The following is a 26,513-nucleotide window of genomic DNA, read 5'->3' as shown; positions in this document are numbered from 1 at the left end:
GTGATGGCCTCCAAGCTAAACCGAGCCCACTGACTGTTTATGTACAGCCCGTGAGCTAAGACTGGTTTTCATATTCTTAAATGGTTGAAAAAAATCAAAACAATAATTTTTCATGAAAATTATATAAAATTCAAATTTCAGCATTCATGAAGTTGCATTGGAACACAGCCATGCTTATTTGGTTATATATTGTCTATGACTATTTTTTTGCACTACAAGAACAGAGTTGAATAGTTGCAACAGAGGCCATATGGCCTGCAAAGCCTAAGATATTTGCTCTCTGGCCCTTTATAGAAGAAGTGTGCTGACTTCTCTTCTAGACCATGCTATTATAATTTCAAAAGGTGTAGTTGCCACCTTCTTTTCTCATTGCTATGCCCCATAGGTCTGGTCAAATAAAGACAGTGTTATCTGGTTAGAAATGCCTTCCTTTAAATGGGCCTCTTCAGGCACAGAGCAAAGGATTCAAGACTTCTGTGCTTGGAGCTTCATTTTAAAGCTTTACTTTTAGGTCTGGAATTTGTTGGAAAGGACTTTTGTGGTATTTTTTTAACAACATCTTCTTTGAAGATGTTTCTTCATTGTGGGATGTTAGTTCTTTTCTGATATTTCTCTTCAGAATTTGGTTTCAGTACTGGCATTCATTTTGGATGCCACATGGAGATATTTAGAACCAAGAAACTTTTCATACAACCCACTGAGGCCGTGGAAGGTTTTTTGCTAAGGTCATCCTGTGTCAGAGTCTTTTCCGCCACACTTGCGCACTTCATGCAGCTGAACTTATGATACCTTAAGCTCTTGGTGCCCATTACTCCACCTAGTTTGAGAATCCTCCTTTCCGGCTCCCTCTTGCTTTTGTATCTTTTAGAAATGTACTTCTTTTCTTTTCTTGCCGCGGGTAGGCAAGGAAAAGGAGTTGACAGTTCCCTTTCCTGCTTGTTAGTAACTCTGATGGAACACACATTATATTTGAAGTCAGTTAACTCAAGTTGCCTTCCTGGCTTTCAGCAGTAACCACTGTTCAGAGAACTCCTGGTCAGTCATCTTGTCGGGGGTTTTGAGATCTTGAGTCCATAATCTTACTCTCTCTGAACCTTCATTTTCTCATATATAAATTGAGGGACTTGTTTTCTGAGATCTTTTCCTAAATCTAGGAATCTATTTAAAAATTTTTAATAAGAAAAGAAAGTTAGAATGGATGGCTGAATTTTATTGTTTGAAGTGTCAGTTAGTATAGCTATTCTGCAGTAGCTATTAAAAGCTATTAAAACATTTTAAACCTACTTACCCTTTCACCTAAAAACTCTATTTCCAGGAGTCCATCCTCCTCAAAGAAGTGTTTTAGGATGTACGTAAAGAATGTTCGTTGCTGCTTTATTATAAAAGTGACACTGCTGATGTCCATCATTAAAGGAATGGTTAAATAACCTATGTCATATCAATAAGATAACATTCCCTGCAGCTGCAAAAAAGGAACCATTTCCATGTGGACTTCCTAAAAGGATGGCCATCATATATTGCGAAGTGAAAGAAGCAAGTTTCAGAACAGTATGAATATGAGCCTAGTTTTTTATAAAGTCAAATAATATAAAAACGATATAAATGTGTATGTACATACATATACATGTACACATAAAAGTATATTTGCAGAAAAAAAAGTTCTGGAAGGAAATGCATTGAACTGCCGACAGTGATTATCGTGTGGACTTCAGTGAAGTGCCTATCATTTCACTGATAGGGAGGCAATATTTTACGTTTCATTTTATAAATTACTCTGTTATTCAAATTGTTTAAAAATAAACTATAACTTTAAAAAATTATAAATGGAAATATCAGAAGAGAGAGGTGCTCAACCTTTCCTAGCCTGACTCCTAGCCTGCAGATGAGTAATAATAAGGCATGCCAATAGTCGTAGAAGCCAGTGTCGCTCAGTTCCCCTCTCATGGCCCCGCCTTGCCTTTTTCTTTGGCCCCCATTGCCTTCTGAGTTAGACCACAGACTAGGAGGTCTTGCTCTGCAGACGTCTTCTGTTAAAATATACCTATGTGTCCTGCAAGAGGATCCAAAGATACAGGGAGCTTGTGGGATGCTCTCTGCTATTAGCACAGTAACAGCCATTTTTTATTTTTAATCACTTTAACTTCCAGAAACTTTTTACCTGCCTATTATCCTCTAGAATTATTTCTCTAAAATTCAAATCGTATTCTTTTTTCTTTCTTTTTTTTTTTTTTGTTTTTACTCCTTTGGCTTAAAATCTTTCAACTGCTTCCTGATGCCTAAAGTAGTAATCTCTAAACTTTGTTGAACATGCATTCCCTGTAACATATGTGCCTTTATTTTAAAATTACAAATGTACTTTACTACTTTACTAATTTATTATATACGCTATTAACATACATAAAAGTGGAAAAATGAGAAAGAAATACATTTTAATATATTTTTATTTTACTTTAAGAAGGTATAGAAAACTGTTCATATTGTTAATCCTACTTTTGGTGAAAGCAATGTGATTGAATATTCTTTATTTTTTTATTTTGCTTTAACAACTTGCAGTGTGGAAATACAGAGGTCCGGTTGTAAGTTTTGTATATTTTGATACTTAGTTTTGGTTTTAATGGTTATCATAACTGAAAAAGATATCATATCTTAGGAAGAAGTGAGCTCAACTTACTAAATCATAATACTTATTTTTTAACCCTGTTCACTGATTATATTCAGACTCATTTTGAAATCCAGCTAATAAACTTCCATCTTTCATGATGTCAGTCAGTTCTTGTGGACTAATTGAAAGGTGTTGCATTTTTAGATTTTTTAAAATGATTTCATAATCTTCGATTATTCTTCACTTGGCATCTTTAAAAACTGGTTATAAAATTCTGTTAGAAAATTTAAGTGTATAGATATGAAAAGTTTTGTAGTTTTTAAGATTAGGTCATTTTAGGTCCCCAAATTGTATAACAATGGAAACATTTCAAAACATCCATTTTTAGAATTTTGTATTAAAAACTTGAGTTTCTTGTTTTATTTTGCTTTCAAAAAGCAATAACTTTTTTTTTCTTTTTTTTTAATCGTTGTTAAAACATCACTTTTACCTTGAAGGGACAGATTAAGTGTGTTTATTTTTTTCTAAGTATCTGCTGTGGACCATATGATTGACAGTCATTGTTTTAAAATCATAGTGTGGTGGATGAATTCATGTTAGGAACACAAGAAATGTCAGCTTTGCTGTTTTCATGTTATTAGTGGTATTACTATTATTAGTTCAATATTATCTTCAATCTGTGGATCTTTGCAATAATCTTTTTTAGCCACTTGCCTATTTTGTAAGGATTAATTTAGCTAAAACTAGATAATTTTCATAAATCCATGGTACTGGACATGTGTAAATACCTATTGTTCACAGTTGGCTGAAAGTTTAGGAACCAACAGAAGTGCCAGTATCATTCATTGCCTTTTGTGTTCTGGAACACCGACTCTCTTTCTCACTTGAGGTACACCTCACTTACCACCTGATCCACATACCTTGTGAGAGTGCCAGCATTAATTCATGTATTTATGTAGTCACGGTTAATTTCTTTTTACAATAAAAAATAGAGAAGTACTTAGTATGCTGGAGTGTTTGGAACTGATTACCTTTTCCTTCTCTTTGACTGGTCTTTTAATAGATTGATTTCATTTTTCAATCAACAAATTTATGGAACACCATCCGTGGGCAGTAGAAATTCACCAATGAACAAAAGTAGATGTGGTCTCGGTTCTTGCGGAACGCTCAGTCTTATAGCAGAGGAGCGTGAATCAAATGTTTTAAGCAATAGTCAAATATGGAATTGTAATGGAGGAGAGAGATACTTGGTACAAGAGTTTGTAATACTGTGATTTCTTCTGCTCAGAGGTCCAGTGCCTTCAAAGAGGTTTTATCAATATTACTTTTTCTAGGACTGTCAAAAGAACTAGAAATGAGTCCTAACACACACTAAAAAACATATGCTATGAATAAATAATATGTATTCTGGGAACTCCTAAATAAAACTTTTTTCCTTTTCCTCCCTTCTCTCCTATATACATTTATTTACATATATTATTTATGTATCTCTCTGTAGAATATATATGTGTATATATAATATATGCCGAGTGCTCAGTTAGTCACTGGAAATACAAAGACAAGTAAGGCCCAGCCCTTGTTCTTCATGACTTTACTGTTCCTCAGGGAGGCAGATTTATACTCAGATAAATTACAGCAGAGGATGGCAGGCGCTGTAACATTCATATGGACAAACTGGCAGCGTCCTTGGTGCTTGAGCTGAGATCTGAGAAATGCGCAGGCATAGGGGGAACTAGAGTGACTGAAGTAGTTCTCAGTTCAGCGATAGGCTGTGGCTGTAGAAAGGGTGGTATGTTCCCCTAAGACTCCCAAATCCCGCTGTAACAGGGCTCTCATAACTCCAATGGTTTTGATAACTTCTTGACCCCCTCTGCTGGGCCACCCTGCCGTGGAGCCTACAGTGTTACCCTGGCTCTAGCTACGTAAGGACTTCTACATACCCGTTTAGGTTTGGTATTTGAACGATTATATTTGGAACACAAAAGTTCCATCAATCTTTAAACCTCATAATCCAATTATGTCAGTAAAATTCCATTTTTTTAGTCCAGTGGAATTGGGGTAATATTTTGCGAACTGAAGTTGAGAGAAATAGTGTTTATTTTGAAAAGAAAAATAGTTGGTTAGCAATTTTCAAGAAGTAAGGCTAGTGTGAACTCCTAGGGGCAACAATCTGGCCCTTCTGATTGGGAGTACTATTTTTCTGGACCTTCGGCTCCATCTCTGGAGAATTGCTGCTTGCATGGCCTACCCTGCAGCTCTCCTTAGCAGGGCATCTGAGGTTTAAAAAAAAAAAAAAAAAAAAAATGCAGCGCCGATACTGCAAGCCTTTGGGGGTCAGGAAGAGAATATATCCAAGGACACTGCTTAAAGGGGGTTGCACCAGAAGTCCAAGAAACCCCAAGGTTATTTCTGAGACTGGCTCCAATTATTTTCAATTTCATTCATATTGTTTTGTTTCCTTTGTTATTAAACTGGAAACAAAACTTAAAAGCTCAATTAAAGTGGAAAATGAAAACCTAAATTATTAGAGGGGGAAAATACCACCCTAAACTGATTTTTATATTTTAGTAGTATTGTGGAAGTTTGGATCATGTCAGTTTTCAGTAAAACTATGAGTTTCCTTGAAGGGGAGGCGGTTCCTATAGTTTTTCACAGGAGAACTTGTAGATATCTATTTCTTTACTATTCCCTCAATAAAAAGGAAGCCCAGTGACCTCCACCGGACCATTACAAATGTGAAACTTGGCATATAAAATTGCTTGCTCTAAATTTTCCAATAGCTTTTTTTTTTTCCATTTAATGTCGTTCTGCCAACTAGTGATTTTATTATTATAAACAGGACATTGTATTCACTTTTAAGAAGAAATATGAAGCTGGAGGTAAAATTACAAACTGCAGCTTCTCGGCTGCCAAAACAGAAAACAATGAGCTAAAAATACCGAGCACAGAAAGGGTGCTGTGGCGAGAAATACTGAAGTATCTTCAAGATTGAACTGTTCTAGATAGACAGAAATTTCCTCTCACTCCAGGTAAAACCAACCTTGAAATAGCAACTTGAAAGGAGAGACATATAATACTAAGCTCTTTCAGGTCAACGCTTTTGTGGGAAAGCTTTCAAACATAACTAACATTAAATGACCAATCTTGCTGTTTATGAGGAAGTCCAATCTGATTAAATTGCCATTTAGAAAAGGTTCCTCTGGTTAGGGAGTGTGGCAGCGTAGAAAGAACATTAGAAGTTAGGGACTGGCTGGGTGACCTTGGACAGGTCAGTTAAATTTGGGGAGACAGAGCAGTTTCATCTTTTATAAAATGGATTATTTGACCAAGTTAGGATTTTCCACAAGGTGTTGGTAGGTCACAAGCTCTTTGGGATTTTAATAGGTGCCGTGGAGAAAAAGGATTCTGTGGCCACCCATTTTTGGAAAACAGTGGGTGAATAGATTTCTTACATTTTTTTGTGGATCATCTCATGGAACTAGCGTTCCTTAGAATACACTATGAAATTGCTAAACTAAATATTTCAAAATGTATTAGCTCTAATGGTGTATAACTGTGTTTGAGATGTCCTTTTCTGAATTATTCAGAGCAAACTTCTTGGATTTGAAAGAAAATGGTATTCCATTGGTAACTATCTTCCACATTTATCTGACAAATATAGAGGGTGCCTCACTGTGGGCAACAGAAGAAATTCAAGGACAGCGCTTTGAATCTCAGCTCTTCCATTGTCAAGGGAACCCCTTCTTTCCTTGCCTGGTGAGAAGCAAGATTAAATTGTTCTGCATTGGGCTTCCCTGGTGGCGCAGTGGTTGAGAGTCCACCTGCCGATGCAGGGGACACGGGTTCATGCCCTGGTCTGGGATGATCCCACATGCTGCAGAGCAGCTGGGCCCGTGAGCCATGGCTGCTGAGCCTGCGCGTCCGGAGCCTGTGGCAACGGGAGAGGCCACAACAGTGAGAGGCCCACGTACCGCAAAAAAAAAAAAAAAAAAAAAAAAAAAAAATTGTTCTGCATTAAATGGGGGAAGTTGTCATTGTCATTTGAAACTACTGGCAACGTTATTCCCTTCATGTAAATCCCAACTCACTGTTTATGAAAATACAAGAAACTCATAGATAATAACAAAGATTAATGGGTCCGAAAGTAGACCATTTGTGGATATTCTTAATTATAAGTACTTGAGTAGTTTGTCAACATAAAATTTATATTGATAAATAGCAGTAAATCTTAGAGAACACAGATGGTCAAAGATCAGTAGATTTTATCTGAACAGGTGGAAAAATGCCTATTGACAGAGGAGACAGTATTTGAACTTGTACTCAGAAATAATTTTATAGCATTGTGGAACTATGAATGCACAGGAAAGATGATTAATTTCTACAATTCTAAATATATAAAATCTGTTTGGAAATTATACTGTAATGATAAGAAAAAAATTTTTTGTGTGGGTGGCCTAGGATTTGGAGTAAACTAGTGAGATTTAGGGATAGTTAAATGTCAGAGTGGCAAAGTCTCTTCACTTTTTTATATTGAGATATTCAAATGCAATGAAATTTACCTCTTTTACTGTACAATTCAGCAGTTTCTTGGGCAGTCTAAAAATTATGCAACCATCACCTCTATTCCAGAACATTTTCACCACCCCCCAGAAGAAATCCTATACTTATTGGCAGTCACTTCCCCTTCCCTCTCCTCCCTAGCTCCTAGCAACAACTAATCTACATTCTGTCTCTATGAATTTTCCTATTCTGGACATTTCATATAAATGGATTCCTATAATAAGTGGCTTTTTGTATCTGGCTTCTTTTACTTGGCATAATGTTTTCAAGGTCCACCCATGCTGTAGCACAGGAGTCCCCAATCCCTGGGCTGCGGACTAGTAGCGGTCTGTGGCCTATTAGGCACTGGGCCGCACAGCAGGAGGTGAGCGGCAGGTGAGTGAGCAAAACTTCATCTGCCGCTCCCCATCGCTTTCATTACCGCCTGAACCACCCCCCCCGCCCCCCACCCCCGTCTGTGGAAAAATTGTTTTCCACGAAACCGGTCCCTGGTGCCAAAAAGCTTGGGGACCGCTTCTGTAGCATGTATCAGGACTTCAGTCCTTTTTACGGCTGAACAGTATTCCATTGTATGGATATACCACATTTTATTTACCCATTTGTTGATGGACATTTGGGGTGTTTCTACTTTTTAACTGTTATAAATAATGCTGCTGTGAATATTTGTATACAGGTTTTTGTGTGGACATATGTTTTCAGTTCTCTTGAGTATATACCTAGGAAGGGAATTGCTGGTTCATGAAGTCAGTCTGTATTTAAACTTTTGAGTAACTGTCAAACGTTTTTCCAAAGTGACTGCACAATTTTACATTCCTACCAGCAGTGTATGACGTTCCATGGTCTCACCAGCAGTTGTTATCTGTATTTGTAATTATAGCCATCCTTATGGATGTGAAGTAGTATCTCATTGTCAGTTTGTTAAAAAATCTTTTTCAGCTTTATTAAGGTATAGTTGACAAAAATTGTATATATTTAAGGTGTACAATGTGATGGTTTCATATAAATATACATTGTGAAATGATGACCACGATTAGGTTAATTAGCATTCATTACTTCATGTATTCCTTTTTTTTTTCCTTTCATCTCCCCATCCCCCTCATTGTGGTTTCAATTTGCATTTTCCTAGTGACTAATGATTCTAATGTGTTTTCGTGGGCTTATATGACCATCTGTGTATCTTCTTTGGAGAAATGTCTATTCAAATCCTTTGCGCATTTAAAAACTGGATTGTCTTTGTATTGTTGACTTGATAGTTTATATATTCTAGATACCAGTTTCTTATCACATATTTGATTTGTAAGTATTTTCTCCCATTTGTAGGTTGTCTTTTCACTTTCTTGATGCTGTTCTTTGAAACACAGAGGTTTCTAAATTTGATGAAGTCTAATTTATCTATTTTTCTTTGGTTGCTGGTGCTGTTGGTGTCATACCTAAGAAACCATTGGCTAATCCAAAATCACAAAGATTTGCACTTGTTTTCTTCCAAGAGTTTTACAGTTTTAGCTCTTTCATTTATGTTTATGATCCATTTTTAGTTAATTTTTGTATATGGTGTGGTATAGGTGTCAAACTTCATTATTTTGCATGTGGATATGCAGTTGTCTCATCACCTTCATTAATGTTGAAAAGATGGTTCTCTCCCTATTGAATTGTCTTGGCATACTTTTTGAAAATCAGTTGACCATAGATGTATATGTTTATTTCTGGACACTGAATTCTGATCCATTGATCTATATGTCTATCTTTATGCCAGTACCACACTGTCTAGATTTCTGTAACTTTGTGGTAAATTTTGAAATTAGAAAGAGTGAGTCTTCCAACTTTGCTATTTTTTCTCCCAAAGTTTTTTGGCTATTCTGGGTCCCTTGCATTTCCATATTATTATGAGGATCAGCTTATCAATTTCTGCCACCCCAGAAGAAAAAGGAGCCTCAAATAGGGATTGTGTTTAACCTTTAGATCAATTTGGGGTGTATTGTCATTAAATCTTCCAAACCATAAACATGGGATAGTTTTTCCTTTATTAAATCTTTAATTTCTTTCAATGATGTTTTACATACTGAAAAAGTATTCAAAAGTATATAAGGCTTACACTTCTTTTGTTAAATTTATTCCTGTGTTTTTTTCTTTTTGATGTTATCACAAATGAAATTTTCTTAATTTTATTTTCAGATTCTTAATTGCTAATGTATAGAAATAAAATGATATTTCTATAAAAATCATGTAACCTGCAACCTTACAGAACTCATTTTTTAGCTCTAATAGTTTTTTATAGATACCTTAGGATTTTTCATATTTAGAAGATCATGTCATCTGCAAATAGGTACAGTTTTACACCTTCCTTTCCAATCTGGATGACTTTTATTTCTTTTTCTTACTCAGTTGCTCTGGCTAGAATTTCCAGTACAATCTTGAATAAAAGTGGCAGCAGTGGACTTCCTTGACTTGTTCTTGATCTTAGGGGGAAACCATTCAGTCTTCACCACATTAATTATAATGTGAGCTTGGGGGGTTTTGGTGAAGGCAGTTCCTTCTGTTCCTAGTTTATTGAGTGCTTTTCTCATGAATGCTGTTGGATTTTGTTGAGTGATTTTACTGTGTCTGTGATTTTTGTCCTTTATTAATATATTTAATTGACTTTTACATGTTGAACCTACCTTGCATTCTTTTTTTTTTAACATCTTTATTGGAGTATAATTGCTTTACAATGGTGTGTTAGTTTCTGCTGTATAACAAGGTGAATCGGCTATACATAAACATATATTCCCATATCTCCTCCCTCTTGCATCTCCCTCCCAACCCTCCCTATCCCACCCCTCTAGGTGGTCACAGAGCACCGAGCTGATCTCCCTGTGCTATGTGGCTGCTTCCCACTAGCTATCTGTTTTACATTTGGTAGTGTATATATGTCCATGCCACTCTCACTTTGTTACAGCTTACCCTTCCCCCTCCCCATATCCTCAAGTCCATTCTCTACATCTGCGTCTTTATTCCTGTCCTGCCCCTAGGTTCTTCAGAACCTTTTTTTTTTTTTTTTTAGATTCCATATATATGTGTTAGCATACAGTATTTGTTTTTCTCTCTCTGACTTACCTCACTCTGTATGACAGCCTCTGGGTCCATCCACCTCACTACAAATAACTCAATTTCATTTCTTTTTATGGCTGAGTAATATTCCGCTGTATATATGCGCCACATCTTCTTTATCCATTCATCTGTCGGTGGACACTTAGGTTGCTTCCATGTCCTGGCTATTGTAAATAGGGCTGCAATGAACATTGTGGTACATGACTCTTTGAATTATGGTTTTCTCAGGGTATATGCCCAGTAGTGAGATTGCTACCTACTAGTAGTGGGTCATACGGTAGTTCTATTTTTAGTTTTTTAAGGAACCTCCATACTGTTCTCCATAGTGGCTGTATCAATTTACATTCCCACCAACAGTGCACAACCTTGCATTCTTGATTATGATGTGGGATCCTGGGCTTCCCTGGTGGCGCAGTGGTTGAGAGTCTGCCTGCCGATGCCGGGGACATGGGTTCGTGCCCCAGTCTGGGAAGATCCCACATGCCGTGGAGCAGCTGGGCCCTTGAGCCATGGCCACTGAGCCTGCGCGTTCGGAGCCTGTGCTCCACAACGGGAGAGGCCACAACAGTGAGAGGCCTGCGTACTGCAAAAAAACAAACAAACAAAAAGATGTGGGATCCTTTTTATGTTGCTAGATTTTGCTTGCTAGTGTTCTTTTGAGGATTTTTGCATCTGTATTTCTAAGGGATCATGGTTTGTAGTTTCCTTTTGATATCTTTGTCTGGTTTTTGTTTGAGGATGATACTGGTCCCATAGAATGAGTTTTAGAAGAGTTTGGGAAGAATTGGTGTTAATTCCTCTTTAAATGTTGGGTAGAATTTACCAGTGAAGCCATCTTGCTCTGTGCTTTTCTTTATGGGAAGTTTTTGGTTTTTTGGCTTTTGTTTTTCTGTTTTTTAAAAATTAATTCAATCTCTTTACTTGTTATAGGTCTATTGAACTTTTCTACTTCTTCTTAAATCAGTCCCAGTAGTTTGTATCTTCCTATAAATTTGTCCTTTTTATCTTGGTTCTCTAGGTTTTTGGCATTCAACTGTTCATAGTATTCACTTATAATTCATTTTATTTCAGTAAGGTTAGTAGTACTGTATTCTCTTTCTTTTGTGAGTTTAGTAATTTGAATTTTCTCCCTTTTTTTCTTGGTCCACCTACCTAAAAGTTTGTCAACTTTGCTGATCTTTTCATATAATCAACTTTTGGGTTTGTTTATTTTCTCTTTGTTTATCTCTTCTCTAATTTATTTCTGCTCTAGGCTTTTTTCTTTCCTTTCTTGCTTGCTTGAGTTTAGTTTGCTCTTCTTTTGCTAATTTTTTAAGGTGGAAGTTTATGTTAACTGAATTCAGCTCTTTTAACTTTTTTGTATAGGTATTTACAAGTATAAATTTACCTCTAAGCATTGCTTTGGTTGCATCTCATACATTTTGGTAAGTTGTGTTTTCTTCATGTATCTCAAAATATTTATTTATTTCTCTTGTGATTTCTTCTTTGACCCGTTGGTTGTTTAGGACTGTGATATTTAATTTCCATAAATTTGTGAATTTTCCAAGTTTCTTTTTGTTATTCATTTTGAATTTAATTCCATTTTGGTTGGAGAATATACTTTGTGTGATTTCAGCCTTTTGAAATTTATGGAAACTTGTTTTATGGCCTGGAGAATGTTCCATGTACACTTGAAAAGAATATGCATTCAGCTGTTGTTAGATGGGCTGTTGTAAAGATATCTTTTAAATTTAGAAGGTTGATAGTATCGTTCAAGTCTTCTGTTTCCTTTTGATCTTCCATATAATTGTTTTCTCTGTTATTGAAAGTTGGGCATTGAAGTCTCCAACTATTACAGTTGAATCGTTTATTTCTCCCTTCAGTTTGGCCAGTTTTTGCTTCATATATTTGTTGTTAGGTGCATATATGTTTATAATTGTTAGATCTTCCAGATGGATTGATCCTATTTATAAAGTGTCCTTTTTGTCTTGAAGTCTATTTTGCTATTAGTTTAGCTACTCCCACTCTTCTTTTTATTACTGTTTGCATGATATATCTATATCATAAAGCTATACCTATATCTCTTGCATTTTAAATAATGTGGAAACTCTGAAAATCAGATCACCTTCCCTACCTCCCTAAGATTTGTTATTGTCACTGTTTTCCCTTTGTGACATCACTGAACTAATTCTATCGCCTCTATATTCTTTGTTGTGTGAAGTCATGGAAGTTTCTGCTCTGCTAGCTTAGTGGTCAGTTAATGAGTGAACAGAGATTTTCTTATATGCTTGGAACCATCAGTCTCCCAGCCTTTACTGAGAGCCTCTGTGCATGTATTGGGGCATACCTTCAATGCTCAGACACACACTTTACAGCTCTACTTCCTGGAAGTCTTCACTTCCTGCTGTGCAGAGCTTCAGGGTCAGCCAGAGGTGAGAACTTAAGGCCTTACCTGGTCTCTCTTGGGCATGTGCACAGCCTTATGCATGTGTGTGGCTGTCTCGACCCCCAGGAATGTGTCAGGCCTTTGCAAAGACCTCTGTGGACACCTTATCCCCCAGCTTTAACTTTCAACGTTTTTGATTAGCTTCTAATTTTCCATCTGTTACCACTGCCTCAGAAACCTGTGATATTAAATAATTGCTGCTGATTGTTGTTGACAAACATCCCTGGGGATATAAGGCTTTTTGCACAAGAGCAAGGTGTGAGTCAGGTCAAAGTAATGTGAATGGGGCTTTTCAGGGAGCTGCCAGACAGCTCCCATAAAGACAGGAATGAAGATTTTGGTGAGCTTCTAGATCTGTTCTGCCCCGCCAGTGGCTGCTGGGCTGCCAGTTTTCACCATAATTAGAAAGCTGTTGGCTTTCAAGGCTACTTCAGAGCTGGGACATGGGAATAAAGCAAGTAAAAACCTTACAAAGCTCACTGTTCTAATTGAAATTCATCTATTTCTCTTGAATAAATGTACATCAGATTTTTACAAGCCTTTGGTTAATTTCAGAATTATGAAAAGGTTGATTTTAACAATTTTACCAATGTTATTAATGCTTGTATGGAGTGGTGGCTTTTCAGAGGTCCATACTCCGCCAGTCCCCGATGTCACTCTAAAGTCTCTTCATTTTTTAATGCCAGGGTTGGAGCTAAAAGAAGACAACTTCCAGCAGAAAGTTTTAGGAAAGAAACAAGCCCCTGCTGAACATAACAGAGAGAGGAGAAAGAAAGATAGAATTTGAAAATAAGAGCCATGAGAAGTAAATAATTGTATGGGCAAATCATTCTTAAGATTTAGAAATGTTGGGTAGCTTGACACTCACATCAGTGCAGTGAAATTATCAACTTTATTGATAATAGGAAAAGAGGGGAATAAATTTCTTAGCTTTCTATGCAGTATCTTGTTCTACACTTAACCCTTCATCTTTCCTCAAACGATTTTACTCTATGATAGTTCTGTTTCTTGCCCTTTACTGCATTTCATCCATTTTTCTGCATTTCATCCATTTTTCAAGGGCCCATCTTAACTACTGTGAAGCCTTTGCCATCTCACTGTGGAAAAATTAGTCATGCCCCACTCTTCTTTCCCTTGACCATTTGTTCATACCTATATTATAGCACTTGCCATACTATATTTCTAACTTACCTGTATGTGACTCTCTCTTCCTGATGGATAGCAGAGTCCTCAAGAACAAGAGCTAGGTCTTACTTGCCTTTCTGTTTCTAGAAGCTAACTCAGTATGTGGTATATAATAAATCATATATGTAAATAAATATGTGTAGGATAAAAGAAGGGAGAAAAAGAAAAAAGACAAACTTATTTAGAAGTTTGCAGAATATGTGTTAATTTATTCAGTATAATGTGTTTTCAAGCAAGGGTAGGATTCATTCCTGGTTCTTTTTGATATTCCTGGGAAAAAGAATATAGATAAAACACAGTCCAGTGCCTTCAAAGAAGTTGCTGTTTAAGATGTTTTCCTACCCAATTTTCACACTAAATGAAATGTTAAAATTACTATAATAAAATGAGGCACAACTTCTGTTTCTGACAAAGATGGCATATACCCATCCTTCCTGGCCCCTCCTCTTATAACTAAAAACATGGACATAGCACAACAAACAAGCATAGGAAGATTCTGAAAGGGGGGGAAAAGAAGGTGGATTGCCTAGGGGTCTCAGGACTTGAGGAATAGCATGCCAGTGATCCCCTGGTTTTCTTATTGTCTCCTACATATCCTAGATAGGGTACTGTAGAAATTACCAACCTGGAATGGCCAAAAAGCACCGGAAAAATAACCCCCAACAGAAACCTTTCTCCTCTAGCCAAAAGAACAAGAAAAGCGTGTCTATCAACAGAAAACCTTTTTAGCAATGCTCACCGTACTCCAGCCAAACACCAGTGGAAAAGACACACACACACACACACACACACCCATAGTTTCTGTTGGGCTGAGCAACACATTAATATTCTACATCCCTTCGCCCCATCCTATCTCATAAAATCACTCAGCAATGCTCCAATTCCCCCACTTGGTAATGTCTGTGGAGCCATGCAGTGACTTAATCTTCCATTGTGTCTGCCACATGCAGGTGACACTCTGATTCCTACTTTGGGAGGTGTCTGCAGACCTGAGCAGGGAGCTAATCTTCCATCCCCTGCACAGGAGAAGCAGTTGGTGGTGCCTTAATTACCCTGCCAGAGTAGTGTCAGTGGAACTAAGTAAGGAACTGTCCCTCCTTCCCCTTCTCAGTGGAAGCAGGCATGCTCCAGTTTCCCTACTGTGATAGCGTCACTGGGGCCAAGCAGGGAGCTGACCCTGTTTCCCATCCAGTGGACGCAGGTTGTGTTTCCTCTGCATGGGTAGTATTGGAAGAATTGAGAGTAGAGGGCTTCCCTGGTAGCGCAGTGGTTGAGAGTCTGCCTGCCGATGCAGGGGACATGGGTTCGTGCCCCGGTCCGGGAAGATCCCACATGCCGCGGAGCGGCTAGGCCCGTGAGCCATGGCCGCTGAGCCTGCGTGTCTGGAGCCTGTGCTCCACAAGGGGAGAGGCCACAACAGTGAGAGGCCCGCGTACCGCAAAAAAAAAAAAAAAAAAAGAATTGAGAGTAGAGCTGATCTATCCCTTGTCCAGCAAAAGTAGGTATTTCCAATTGTCCCTTGAGAGTAGTACCAGCAGGTTCCAGTGGTGAGATGAGCCTCCATTCCTGCCTGGCAGCAAAGAGACTTGATGAGTCAGGGCTGATCACCACAACACCCACCCCCTGGTGTCAGTGGAACCCAGTGCCAGCTGAGCCTCTGCCTTCTACCAGCATAAACAAAGTGGTAGGAGAGGGATAGTTGGCACTCACCTACATTCCTCTCCTAGTGTCAGCAGGGATTTGAACTTCTGCTCCCAAGCTGTAGTGACAAAGCAGTATATATCGGACTTTAGCTTTCCCTCTTCCTGATGGCAGTGGGGCCTAATGGGGAGCTAAGCTTATACCCATACTTGGAGGCAGTGAGACAGTGTGAACTGGTGCCCATCTTTCATGGGAAGATGTCAGCAGGGCTGAAAGGAGAGCTGAATGGCTACCTACCATCTGCAGTGAGGCATTTTGAGTCAGTGCTTCACTTTTGCTGGGCAGATAGCAACAGGGCCCTGCGGGAAGCTGAACATGCACACCTGGCCCTAGTATGACACCTCTGTAGGGGACTGCTCACTAAAAAAAGATTAAATAGGACCCAGAGTCCCATCATGTAATATCCAGAATGTCTAGGATACAGCTGAAAATCACTCATCAGAACAAGAACCAGGAAGATCACAATATGAATAAGAAAAGATAGTTGATATCAAAACCAAAAGATGAATCAGATGCTGTGATTATTTGACAAGGATTTTAAAGCAGTCTTTATGAAAGTGCTTTAACAAATAATTATAAATTCTCTTAAAACATGAAAAAATCGAAAATCTCAGCAAAGAAATAGAAATTCTAAAAAGAGAACCAAATGGAAAATATTGAAGTGAAAAATACCCTCATCAAAAGAGAAAACTATCCAGAGCTCAATAGTAGATCAGAGATGACAGGATAGAATTAGTGAACGTGAAGACAGGCTAACAGAATTACCTAGCCTGAGCAACAAGGACTTATGGGATAATAATAAAAGAGCTAACATTTGTATCACTGGATTCCCAAAATGAGAGAGTGAATGAGACTGGAAAAATAGTCAAAGGAGTGATGGTTGATAACTTGCCAAATTTGGCCAAAGACAAGCCCACAGATTCAATAAGCTGAGCCTACCCCTGTAAAGAAAAGCACACTCCTCCTGTGTGTCCTCTGCTCTCAATACTTGACTACAGTGCTACTTCACTTCTGATACCAGATGTGTGTGTTTTCCACACATCAAGCAAGTTTGCAACACCCGCTTGGTATCCTGTAGTTTAACTCAGTTCTGATACTATCAACTAGATTACTGGTTTATTATGAAAGGATGTAGCTCAGGAACATCCAAATGGAAAAGATGCACAGAGAAGGTATGTGGGAAGGGAGTGCAGAGCTTCCATGCCCTCTTCCCAGCACCTCCACATGTACACCAACCCAGAAGCTCTCTGAACCTCATCCTGTTGGGTTTTTCTGGCAGCTTCATTCCGTAGGCATGATTGACTAAATCATTGACTATTGGTAGTTGAACTCAATCTTCAGCCACTCTCTCCCCTCCTCTGAGGTTGGGGAGAGGGGCTAAAAGTTCCCGCTCTCTAACCACATGGTTGGTTCCTCTGACAACCAGCACCCCCCCACCCCCATCCTTAAATGGTTTCCAAAAGTCACCTCGTTAACATAAACTCAGGTGTGATTGAAAGGGATTTGTTATGAATATCAAAAGACACCTTTATTGTTATCATTTACGAAAGTCCAAGAGTTTTAGGATCTCTGTGCTGGAAGCAAGGGTGAAGACCAAATATATACTTCTCATTATCAGTCACAATATCACAACCCCAAACAGCATAAACCCAAAGAAATCGATGCTGACACATATCATTTTAAACTTCTGAAAACTAAATACAAAGAAAGAGACTGTGAAGTAGAGAGAGGCTGCATTACTTTTAGGGGAGCACCAATTCAAATGGTATTAGTTTCTCATTTGAAACCATGGAGGCCAGAATGAAGTGGCACAACATTTTTCAAGTACTGAAAGAAAACAATTGTCAACCATGAATTCTGTTTCTGGCAAAAAATATCCTTCAGAAATGAAGAGGAAATAAAAAAATTCTCAGACAAAAAAAAGCTAGGAGAATCTATTGCCAGCCAAATTATTCTGAAAGGATAGCTAAAGTTCTCTTTTAAAAAAAGGAAATGATAACATAAGGCTTGGAATTTCAGAATGGAAAGAAGAACATCAAAATGAGTAAAAATAGGAGCAAATATAAACTATCCCCCTCATGAGTTTCTTAAATCATAAATTATAATACCAACTAATGTAGTGATCAATGTCATGTGGAAAAAATACTTAAGATAATTATACTTAGAATGGGGAGAGGATAAAGGAGCCTAAGTGGAATTAAGGTTTCTACACCTCACTCAAGGTAGTAAAATGTTGATACGGGTAGACTGTGTAACTTATGTATATTGTTGTACCTAGACCAACCCCTAAGAAGACTATACAAAGTGATATATTTTAAAAACTTTATAAATAAATCAAGGTGGAATCCAAAATATAAATGTGTATTTAAACTATAAGAAAAAGAAAAACAGTAATGAGAAAGAGAGGAAACAAACAGAAAACAAAATATAAAATGGCAACTTAACCCATAAAATATTAATAATTACCCTTAAATGTAAATGTCCTAAATATACCAATTAAAAGGCAGAGATTGGTGGGATGGATTTTTTTTTTTAATGATGTAACAATTAGATGTCTACAACAAACTCATTTCAAAGACTGTAACATAGGTAGGTTTAAAGCAAAAGGATGAAAAAAAGATATGCCATGCAAATACTAATTTAGAAAAGCAAGAGTGTCTATATTATTATCAGATAAAGTAGACTTCAGGACAAAGAAAATTACTAGGGACAAAAAGGGTCATTACATAATATTAAAAGGATCATTGCGCCTAGAAGACATAATGATCTCAAATGTAAATGCACCCAACGACAGAGTCTCAAATTACATGAAGCAAAAACTGTGATAGGGCTGAAAGGAGAAATAGATCCACAATTATATTTGGGTACTTAAATACCTCTCTCAGAAAATCAGAATTGATACAGAAGATCTGAAGAACACAATCAACCAGTAGACCCTAATTGAGATATACATATAGAACACTCCACCCAACAATAGCAGAATACATTTTTTTTTTGGCATGATGGGGTATTCACCAGGATGAACCATATCTTGAGTCATAAAAAACACCTCAACAAGTGTAAAAGAAATGACATCATGCAGAGTATGTTTTTTAACCACATAGAAATAAACTAGAAATCCATAGTAGAACAGCAACAGGAAAATCTCTAGGCCTTTGGAATATAAACAGCACACTTCTAAATAGTCCCTTGGTCAAAGAGAAAGTCAAAGGAAATTAAAATAAATACTTAGAACTAAATGAAAATGAAAACATAGCAAAATATGTGAGATGTAGCTAAAGCAGTGTTGAGAGGGAAATTTATAGCTCTAAATGTGTAAATTAAAAAGAGGAAAGGTCTCAAATCAGTTATCTAAGTACTTACCTCAAAAATCTATAAAAAGAGAAAAAAACCCAATGTAAGTAGAAAGAAATAATAAAGAATAGAAATCAATACAATTAAAAATAGGAAAAAATAAAGAAAAACACAAAAACTTGTTCTTTGAAAAAAATCAATAAAATTGATAAAGCTTTAGCAAGACTGACAGATAAACAGAAAAGGCACAAATCACATTAAGAATGAAACGGGACATCACTACAGATACTGCAGCTTAAAAGGGTTATAAGGGAATACTACAAGAAGTTTATACATCAAGAAGCTTATCAAGAAGTTGATAAATTCAGCAACTTAGTAGAAATAGGCCAATTCCTCAAAGACTACAAACTACCAAAATTCAACCCAATTGAAATAGACCGTCTGACTAGTCCTATAACCATTAAAAATAGTGAATTCAGAATGTGGAAGCTCCCTAAAAGGAAATCTCCAGGCCCAGGTGGTTTCACTGGAGAATTCTAGACAATATTTAAAGAAGAATCTATACCAGTTTTACACAATCTTTTCCAGAAAATAGAAGTGGAGGGAACACTTCCTGACTTATTTTATGAAGCTGGTATTATCCTGATACCAAAGCCAGACAAAGAGTATATAAAAAAAGAAAACTATAGGCCAGTATCCCTCATGAACTCAGATGCAAACGTACTCAACAAAATATTAGCAGACTGAATCTAGCAATCTGTTTAAAAAAATTGTAAGCCATGACCTAGTATTATTTATTCCAAGTGTGCAAGGCTGGCTCAACATTCAGAAATCAATGCACCATATACAAAAATTAATATAAAATGAATCAAACACATAAATGTAAGAGCTAAAACTAACTGTCCTAGGAGAACACATAGGAGTAAATCTTCGTGACCTTGGATTAGGCAAAGGATGAGTGATCACAGAAAAAACCATTAATTTGACTTCATCAAAATTAAAAACCTGTGCTTCAAAGAACACCATCAGGGGCTTCCCTGTTGGTCAAGTGGTAAAGAATCTGCCTTCCAATGCAGGGGATGCGGGTTGCATCCCTGGTCGGGGAACTAAGATCCCACATGCTGCGGGGCAACTAAGCCCGCGTGCCACAGCTACTGAGCTCGCGCACCTCAACGAGAGAGCCTGTGTGCCGCAAACTACGGAACCCATGCGCCCTGGAGCCCTCGCACCGCAACAAAGACCCAACACAGCCAGAAAAATAAAGAAAAAGAACAAAAACAAAAATACAAACTGATTTTCAAAGAACACCATCAAAAATTGAAAAAAAGAAAAACCCCACAGAATGGGAAAAATATTTGCAAATTGTATCTAATAAGGGACTTGTATCCAGAATACATAAAGAACTGTCACAACTTAATTTTTAAATGAGCAAAGAATTTAAGTTATACGAATAGCCAATAAGCACATGAAAAAATGCTCAATATCATAGGTCATTATGAAAATGCAAACTAGGATAGCTATAATCAAAAATACAGATAACAGGTGTTAATGAGGATGCAGAGAAATTGAAAACCCTCATATACTGCAGGTGTGAGTGTAAAATGGTGCAGCCACTTTGGAAAACAGTTTGGCAATTCCTCAAACTTGAATGTGAATGTTCATAATGGCATTTACATAATAGCCCCCAAAATGGAAACAACCTAAATGTCCATCTACTGTGAATGTGTGGTGTATTCATTCATTGGAATATTCTTTGGCCGTGAAAAGGAATGAAGTACAGGTACATGCTACGACATGGATGAGCCTTGAAAACATAATGCCAAATGAAAGAAACCAGGCATAAAAGGCCACGTAGTGTATGATAGATAAGAAAGTCAATTAGTGGTTGCTAGGGGCTACAGGGAAGGGGAAATAGGGAGGGACTGCTAATGGGTATGGAGTTTCTGTTTTGGGTGATGAAAATATGATAAAATTAGGTAATGGAAATGATTATATTATACAACTCTTTGCATATACTAAAAACCTCTGAACTGTACATTTTATTTATTTATTTTCAATTATCAGTAATCATGCCTTGGATAAGCCTCATTGGCTATGATACTGCAACTGTGCAAAGCTTGAATTGTACATTTTAAAAGGGAGAATTTTATGGTGTTTGAATTATATCTCAATAAAACTGTTATTAAAAATCAATGCATGTAATCTATCATATTAACAGAATAAAAAAATTTTTAAATTGTATGATCCCATCAGTTATTACGGAAAAGGCATTTGGAAAAAAATCCAACACACATTCATACTAAAAACTCTCAGCAAACTAGACAAGGAGAGGAACATCATCAGCTTGATAAACATCATGTACAAAAAACCTACAAGGAATAGGCACATAGATTAATGAGACAGAATAGAAAGCTCAGAATTAGTTCCACACAAATATGCCCAATTAATTTTTGACAGAGGATCAAAAACAATTCAATGGAGGAAGGATAGCCTTTCAGGAGATGGTGTTGGAGGAATTGGGTGTACATAGACAAATGAACCTTGACCTAAAATAAACCTCATGCCTAATGCAAACGTTAACTCAAAATGGGTCATGGACTTAAATATAAACTGTAGAACTGTAAAACTTACAGATCAGAGCATAGAATACTTGCATGATGCAAGGTTAGTAAAGAGTTCTTAGACTTGGCACAAAAAAGCACAGTCCATATCAGGAAAGATAAATCGGTTCTCATTAAAATTAAAAGCTTTTTCTGTGGAAGACCCTGTTAAGAGTCTTTAAGATGAAAAGACAAGCTAGACTGGGAGAAGATATTGCAAACATATCCAACAAAGGATTAATATCTACAGTACATAGAGAACCCTTAAAACTCAACAATATAAAAACAATCCAATTAGAAAATGGGCAGAAGACATGCTACAGATGGTAAATGCACAAGCAGAAAGATGTTTAATGTCGTGAGCCACTAGAAAATGTGAATTAAGCCCACAGTGAAATACCAGTACATACCTATCAGCATGGCTAAAATAAAAGGAAAGACCAAAGTTGGTGAAAAGTTCCATGTGATACCAAACGCTGGTGAGCATGCGGAGAAAGTGACTCATGCACACTGTGCTAGTGGAAATGGAAAATGGCGCAGCCACTCTGGAAACACTTCCGCAGTTTCTTAAAAGGCTAAATGCAGCCATCATACAGCCTGCTAATTGCACTCCTGGGCATTTAGCCCAGAAAAATGAAAACTTATGGTTCACACGAAAACTTGTACGCAGATTTTCATAGCAACTTTATTCATAACATCCCCAAACTGGGAACAACCCAGATTTCCTTCCACGTGTGAATGGTTAAACAGGCTGTGGTACATCCACATCATGGAATGATACTCAGCAGCAAAAAGGAATGGACTGTTGATATACACAACAGCACGAATCTTCAGGAAATACGCCGAGTGAAAAAAGCCGGTCTGAGAGGTTTACATCTGTATGATTCTGTTGATATCACTTTTTAGGAAAGACGTATTTTGGAAACGGAGAATAGGTTTGTAGTTACCAGGGGTTGAGGGAGGTAGGGCAGGTGGGAGTTGGGTATGATCATTATTAAAAGACAGTTTGAAGGATCCTTGAGATGATGATAGCTCTCTGTTTTGATTGAGGTCGTGCTTACGTGAACCTACACGTGTGATAAAATTGTTGAGAACTTCATGAGTACAAGATCAGTGCATTGTATCAATGTCAACATCCTGGTTTGGGTGTTGTACTATAATTTTGTAAGATTTTACTATTGGAAATTAGGTAAAAGGTAGATAGCATCTCTCTATTTTCTCTTACCATTGTGTATTAATCAGCAATTATCTCTAAATACAAGTTTAAATTTTTTTTTAGTAAGAGCCACCAGGTGAACACAGAGGAGAAAATCATTAATTTTGCATGAGGAAACTTTGAAGCCAGGTAATCTTTGAATTTGGTCATGAGGGATGAATAGGATTTCCAAAGGCTTTTGTCTTATTATTATTTTAAAAAGAAGAAGAAGGGGGGGAAAAAGCAATTAACACTGTTCCTGACATCCTCTAAGAAGACCTCTCAGTAGGGGATATGTCTGTATGGCCCTTGAACTTGTGTCAGTATCCTTAGGCTGCGGTGAAATTCAGAAAAATCTGAGATTGTGAGTTAGAGAGCAAGAACAGAATGTTTGGATGAGGGAAGATGAGTAAAATTTGGACATTAAGTGCCTAGAATAACCAAAAGGAGATGTCCAGGAGGCAGAAAGCAAAACGAGCCTGGCACTCAGGAAAGAAGTCTGGGCTGCAGATACCTATTTAGGTGCATGAAGTAGTAGTTAAAGCCACAGAGTGAATGAATATACCTAGTAAGCCTACAGTCGGAAAAGGAAAGAGAACCAGTGATGGACTGTGAAGAGCTCCAACGTTTAAAGAGTGGAAGCTTCTTAGGAGAAGGTGGGGAGTGGGCTGCAGAAAAGAAATTAGAAGAGTTAAAGAAAAAGAAAAGGCACAGTTGGTGACAAGTTCCAATCAAGGGTAAGCTGCCCTGTGCTCTGGAACAGAAGTCACTGTATTTGGTCATCAAGTTCTTTTCTTTGTCTTTTGAATATCTCATGAGTTGTTTCGTTGGCGTGATGAGAGCCAAAGCAGGCTGTAGTCAGTTGAGGGGTGAAGGGACGTGAAAACGTAGGGGCGCTAAGTAGAAACATCCCTTTCAAGGAGCTTTGCTGCACCAGAGGTGGTGAGAGGAGCTTGACAGAAGCAGGGTCCTCAAGATGTTTTTGAGAATGAGGAGGATCTGAGCTTGCTGGCAGGCAGTGGGTAAGGCGCCGCACACATTTCTGGACTCCTCTTCGGAAATTGCCTTCAGAGCCTAAGGCACATTTTCAACAATGGCCAATCTTCATCTTTTGAGAATGCGTTTGAGTTTTGGAAACAACCAAGTCAATTTAGAGCCAAGAGTGGTAAATCAGGTGGGTGATCAAGCTGGATAATACAACTTCAAAAAAAAATAAAGTATAATTATAAAGTAGTAAAACTGATTTTCTTGTGAAGCTCATGAATTGGCTTAGAAAGTAGTTCTTAAAGAATTCCAAAACCCTTTTGAGCAGTTGCGGCATCATGTGAATAAGTGTACAGAGTCCCTCTGTAACTTTCAGAGGAAGAGGCTGGCGTGCATGGAAGTCCTGTTATATGTGTGAAAAAATTGGTTTTGTTACATATATTTACTCATACTGTGCAAATGTAAGGTTTCCCTATAATCTTTTTGCCTGAGAGGTGACCTAGTGGAATTATACCAAAGTTTGTATGTGGGAGAATCAAGAGTTTCAAATTGTGATTGTTTAAACAGTTCTCCTGTGGTCTTACAGATGTAATTAGAATTCCTAGGATAGGAGTGTTCCCACAAGCATAATAATACTTTAAATGTGTGTTCAATTATCCTTTTCTATAGCCATATTTAATCGTTTCTTTTTGAAATAGAGTTACTTTGAAAATATTAAATCACTAGCATAATCTTGACTGTTGGTCAGACCTGGGACAGTGCTGGGCATGTAGTAAGTACTCACTGGGTGTCCCTTTCCTGTCGTCTCTGCCTTGGGACTTGATACATGCTGAGGACACACAAAGAGAAAGATCAGTTCCCTAGTACTAGATCATCTCCATTAATGTTCAGCCAAAAATATACAGGATGAAGAAAATGAACACATGTAGAAGTTTGAAGTTTGCATGTAGCTTTGTTGTTAATGTGGCAGATATACATACACCAAAACACATATTTAATTGAGTGCACCTTTTATACCTCTTTATATGTTTAATTATTTTATACTTAAGTATTACCTTATTTAATCATTCAAACAATCCTGTGAAACAGTTATCCCTGTTTTACAGATGAAGAAACTGTGGCTCAGATGAGTGTAGTCACTTGCCCAAGGTCACATGGCTGAGAGGGGCAAAGCTTGGACTTGAATTCAGTTCTGCAGTCTAGGAATCTCTTAACCACCATCTCCATGTTTCTCCACCTTAAACCCACACCCTTGATAAACATTTAAAAAAAAATCAATCAAAAAAACACCAAATCAATCAAAAACACCACATACTTCCCCTCCCCATATTGAGAAAGGAGAAGTTAGAGCCTCTTCAAAACCGTACTGGTCAAAAAATGTTATAGCATTGTACTTTGTGTAATTTGAGTTACAGAAGCAATCTTTCTAAAAATTAATTTGTTTTTGAAATAGAAACTTGAGGGACTTCCCTGGTGGTCCAGCGGTTAAGACTCTGCACTTCCACTGCAGGGGGCGTGGGTTCGATCCCTGGATGGGGAACTAAGATCCCGCATGCTGCACAGTGTGCCCCCCACCCCCCCCAAAAAAAATAGAAACTTGTTGTTGATACTCTGCCATGCCCTCCCTCTGCTTTCCAGCACCTGGTGCCCCCAGGAGTGGGCAGGGTGGAAGCATCGGCTGTAACATCCTGTCATGGCTTGCTAATGAGAAAGCGTTAGAGAAAGCCACGACGAGTTAGCCATTCTAGGAAACTTCCCGCAGCTGTTGCATTAATTAAGACTTTTGGTCCCGAATAACAGAAACCACTGGAGCTCACTTAAGCAGAAAGGGGAATTTGTTTTAAGGATCCTGCGATGACTCCCAGAATCCAAGGGCAGCGAACCCAGAAAGGCTTCTTCATCTCTGCCTCTCACGCTCTCTACACGTCGGCTTCCCTCATTCATACTGGCCTCTTTGGCTTCCTGCTCCTCAGTGGGATGGCTGCAACCTAAGAGCTGCCACAGTCACCCAGAGGGAGCCTGATATCTCTCTCCATCTTCTCCCCTCACATACTTTCCTGCTTCTCACACTCTCCCTTCTCTGTCCTAATTCCGAATTCTAGAGCGAGAATCAAGTTTGCCCTGCTTTGGGTTACATGTTCGTTTGGGAGAAGGAACGTCAAGACAGATAACAATCCACTACAGTTCTGTTCCCTCCGACCTTTATACATGATGCTACTGGTTACTTTTCTATCCCAGGAGTTTGAAAATTTTAAATGACCCTGATATCACAGGGGTGAAATACTAAGGTGTAGGTTTTAGAGACAAATTTGGCTTGAATCATCACTCTGCCACTTACTAGGTATGTATTCTTGGGCAAGTTACTTAAATTCTCTGAGCCTTTCTTTCTTTACAAGTTAAAAGGAATGTACAGTTACTGTATTTCTCATGAGGTCATGCAGGGGTTAAATATAACAACATGTAGAATGCTTACGCAGGTCTAGCATATACTATGCTTGATAAAATATTGCCCCTTCTTTCTTTCTGGTGAGCATTAAGACACATTGCCTTACCAAAAAGATGTCTGAGGTATATGGAGAGTACAAATCTCACACTGCCTTCTGCCCTCAAATTCTGTTCCCTCTTACCCCCTTTCTTTGGCCCCTTTTCATCTACCCTTGCATATCAGTATATTCATAGTCCAAAGGACTTGGGGTCTAAACCTAGAAAATTCTCTAGGGCCGTATTCCCAGGCCATAGCTAGAGGTCCCGAGACATCATCTGAAGTGGAATCTACTCTCACAGATAGATGGTACTTCTGGTAAAGGGACTATTAGTTCTACCACAGCCCCAGTCTTTTCTCCCATGGTTAGAGTTGAAGGGGCCCACTTAAAGATTCAA

The 26,513-nt window shown here is 37.9% G+C and overlaps 1 protein-coding gene and 1 non-coding gene across 14 annotated transcripts in view; one reads left to right on the top strand and one right to left on the bottom strand.

Annotated features, from left to right (window-relative positions):
• Nucleotides 1-26,513, top strand: part of DIS3L2 (DIS3 like 3'-5' exoribonuclease 2) — a 373,385-nt gene that overhangs the window by 185,398 nt on the left and 161,474 nt on the right. Inside the window, exon 10 of one of the 13 annotated variants that reach the window (XM_027118385.1) lies at nt 17,267-17,398. The exons of 9 other annotated variants lie outside the window; for them this stretch is intronic. In XM_027118385.1, the coding sequence (XP_026974186.1) occupies nt 17,267-17,279 (13 nt within the window). In that variant the 3' untranslated portion in view covers nt 17,280-17,398. Of the gene's footprint in view, nt 1-1,315; nt 1,752-3,665; nt 4,047-6,263; nt 6,342-17,266; nt 17,399-26,513 lie in introns of those variants that run through there. 3 more of the 13 variants (XM_027118384.1, XM_027118382.1, XM_027118383.1) reach the window with 3 other exon arrangements.
• LOC113605359 (U4 spliceosomal RNA) lies at nt 20,839-20,972 on the bottom strand. Its single transcript, XR_003427176.1, has one exon. It is a non-coding gene; the product is annotated as a U4 spliceosomal RNA (small nuclear RNA).

Source organism: Aethalodelphis obliquidens, unplaced genomic scaffold (assembly GCF_003676395.1).
Source record: "Aethalodelphis obliquidens isolate GAN/ISIS:26980383/991018 unplaced genomic scaffold, ASM367639v1 scaffold2, whole genome shotgun sequence".
NCBI lineage: Eukaryota > Metazoa > Chordata > Mammalia > Artiodactyla > Delphinidae > Aethalodelphis > Aethalodelphis obliquidens.
Note: the sequence above shows the minus strand (reverse complement) of the source record. Positions and strands in the feature narration are given on the sequence as shown.